The sequence below is a fragment of the Caenorhabditis remanei genome, chromosome IV, assembly GCF_010183535.1.
Source record: "Caenorhabditis remanei strain PX506 chromosome IV, whole genome shotgun sequence".
Classification (NCBI taxonomy): Eukaryota; Metazoa; Nematoda; class Chromadorea; order Rhabditida; family Rhabditidae; genus Caenorhabditis; species Caenorhabditis remanei.
In genome coordinates, this window is record NC_071331.1 from 3,780,106 (window position 1) to 3,781,762 (window position 1,657).

The following is a 1,657-nucleotide window of genomic DNA, read 5'->3' on the forward strand; positions in this document are numbered from 1 at the left end:
TCTTGTAGGAAATGTCTCTGGCTTTCCAAAAATCTAGGTTAGAATCTCTTAGCTTTAATCACGGAGCTGATAACTCAATTTCCCCGAGCTCAGGTCAATTTGAAACCAAAACTTTGACTTTGAACGCCTCTATCTCGCTCAAACTTGGTCAAAATTTTCCGGATTTTTGATATGTTATAGATAAAATTTCTGGCTACAACTTCACATTCATAAATTCTAAAATTGTCATCGTCTTCCAGGTAGCGCGCCCCCATTCCAGACCCCTATCCCCCACTCCAACACTCTGCTATTCGGTGTGTGACGGAGAGGTGAAATGTGTCCCGACAGGGGGGTTGGGCAGTTATATATATATAAAACGAGGAGGACGATCCAGTCATCACTTTCTCAGTGTCACTCTCTCACAACCAACCCTCAAGAATGTCGGATTCCGCTCAAGTCGCCGTCGCCGCTGCTGCTCCAGCCGCCCCAGCTCCAAAGGCTAAGGCCACCAAGGCCGCCAAGCCAACCAAGGTCGCCAAGGTCAAGGCTCCAGCCGCCCATCCACCATACATCAACATGATCAAGGAGGCCATCAAGGAGCTCAAGGACCGTAAGGGAGCTTCCAAGCAAGCAATCCTCAAGTTCATCTCTTCCCACTTCAAGCTCGGAGACAACGTTATTCAAGTAAGTTTTTTCTTTAAACTTTTTTTAAAATCCGAAGCATTTTAGCCTAAAACTTTTCCTAACCATTCCCTTTCTTCCAGATCAACGCCCATCTCCGCCAAGCCCTCAAGCGTGGTGTCTCCAGCAAGGCCCTCGTCCAAGCCGCCGGAGCCGGAGCCAACGGACGTTTCCGTGTCGCCGAGAAGGCCGCCGCCGCCGCCAAGAAGCCAGCCGCCGAGAAGAAGGCCGCCACTGGAGAGAAGAAGGCCAAGAAGCCAACCGCCAAGAAGCCTGCAGCAAAGAAGGCCGCAGCCACTGGAGAGAAAAAGACCAAGAAGCCAGCAGCCGCCAAGCCAAAGAAGGCCGTCGGAGAGAAGAAGGCCAAGGCACCAAAGAAGGTCTCGAAGCCAGTCGCTAAGAAGGCCGCCAAGTCTCCAGCCAAGAAAGCCGCACCGAAGAAGGCCGCCGCCGCTAAGCCAGCTGCCGCTGCTAAGAAGGCTTAAATGATCTCCATACTTTTGTACATTTACCCCTCATTACCTCTGTTCAATCGTATTGATGTACTGGATCTCTTTTTTCGTTTTCTTACTTGAAACCCCCCACCTTCTCACTCCCTGTAAGCTGTCATGCTGAAATCTTGCGGGTACTTTCCATTTTATCTCCTCTTTATACTTTTTTCATTAATTCTGACGTCTAGAATAATAAATAATTATAAAATCCAAAAACTGTGTTGGTGTTGTCTTACTTTTCTCAAAAATTTCAGCAATCATTCAGATTTCTCTCAGACTTCTATCAATTATCGGTCCTCGAATTCAAAAGATCCAATTTTTTAGATGTCTCATCACTTCTTGGTTATCTTTCCTGTTCTCGGATTCAGAAAAACAAGATGTCATAAGAATTTATTCTAATCTACATCTTCTGAGAGGTTACACAGAATTCCCAAACAACAGAATTCTCTTCCCCCCTGTCAGGACACACCTCGCCTCTCCATCTTCCTCCGAATAGCCTTGTTCAT

General features: G+C 47.1%; 2 protein-coding genes across 2 annotated transcripts; one reads left to right on the top strand and one right to left on the bottom strand.

Annotated features, from left to right (window-relative positions):
* Nucleotides 1-411: 411 nt before the first annotated feature.
* Nucleotides 412-1,657, bottom strand: GCK72_012372 (uncharacterized protein; the record flags this gene model as incomplete). The annotated part of the gene is made up of 3 exons (XM_053729057.1): nt 412-674; nt 727-1,140; nt 1,621-1,657. The coding sequence occupies 3 exons, from the start codon at nt 1,655-1,657 to the stop codon at nt 412-414; spliced, it is 714 nt and encodes a 237-aa protein (XP_053583829.1).
* On the top strand, nt 418-1,145 carry GCK72_012373 (uncharacterized protein; the record flags this gene model as incomplete). Its single annotated transcript, XM_053729058.1, has 2 exons — nt 418-663; nt 744-1,145. 2 exons carry the CDS (start codon nt 418-420, stop codon nt 1,143-1,145), a joined length of 648 nt encoding a protein of 215 aa, XP_053583830.1.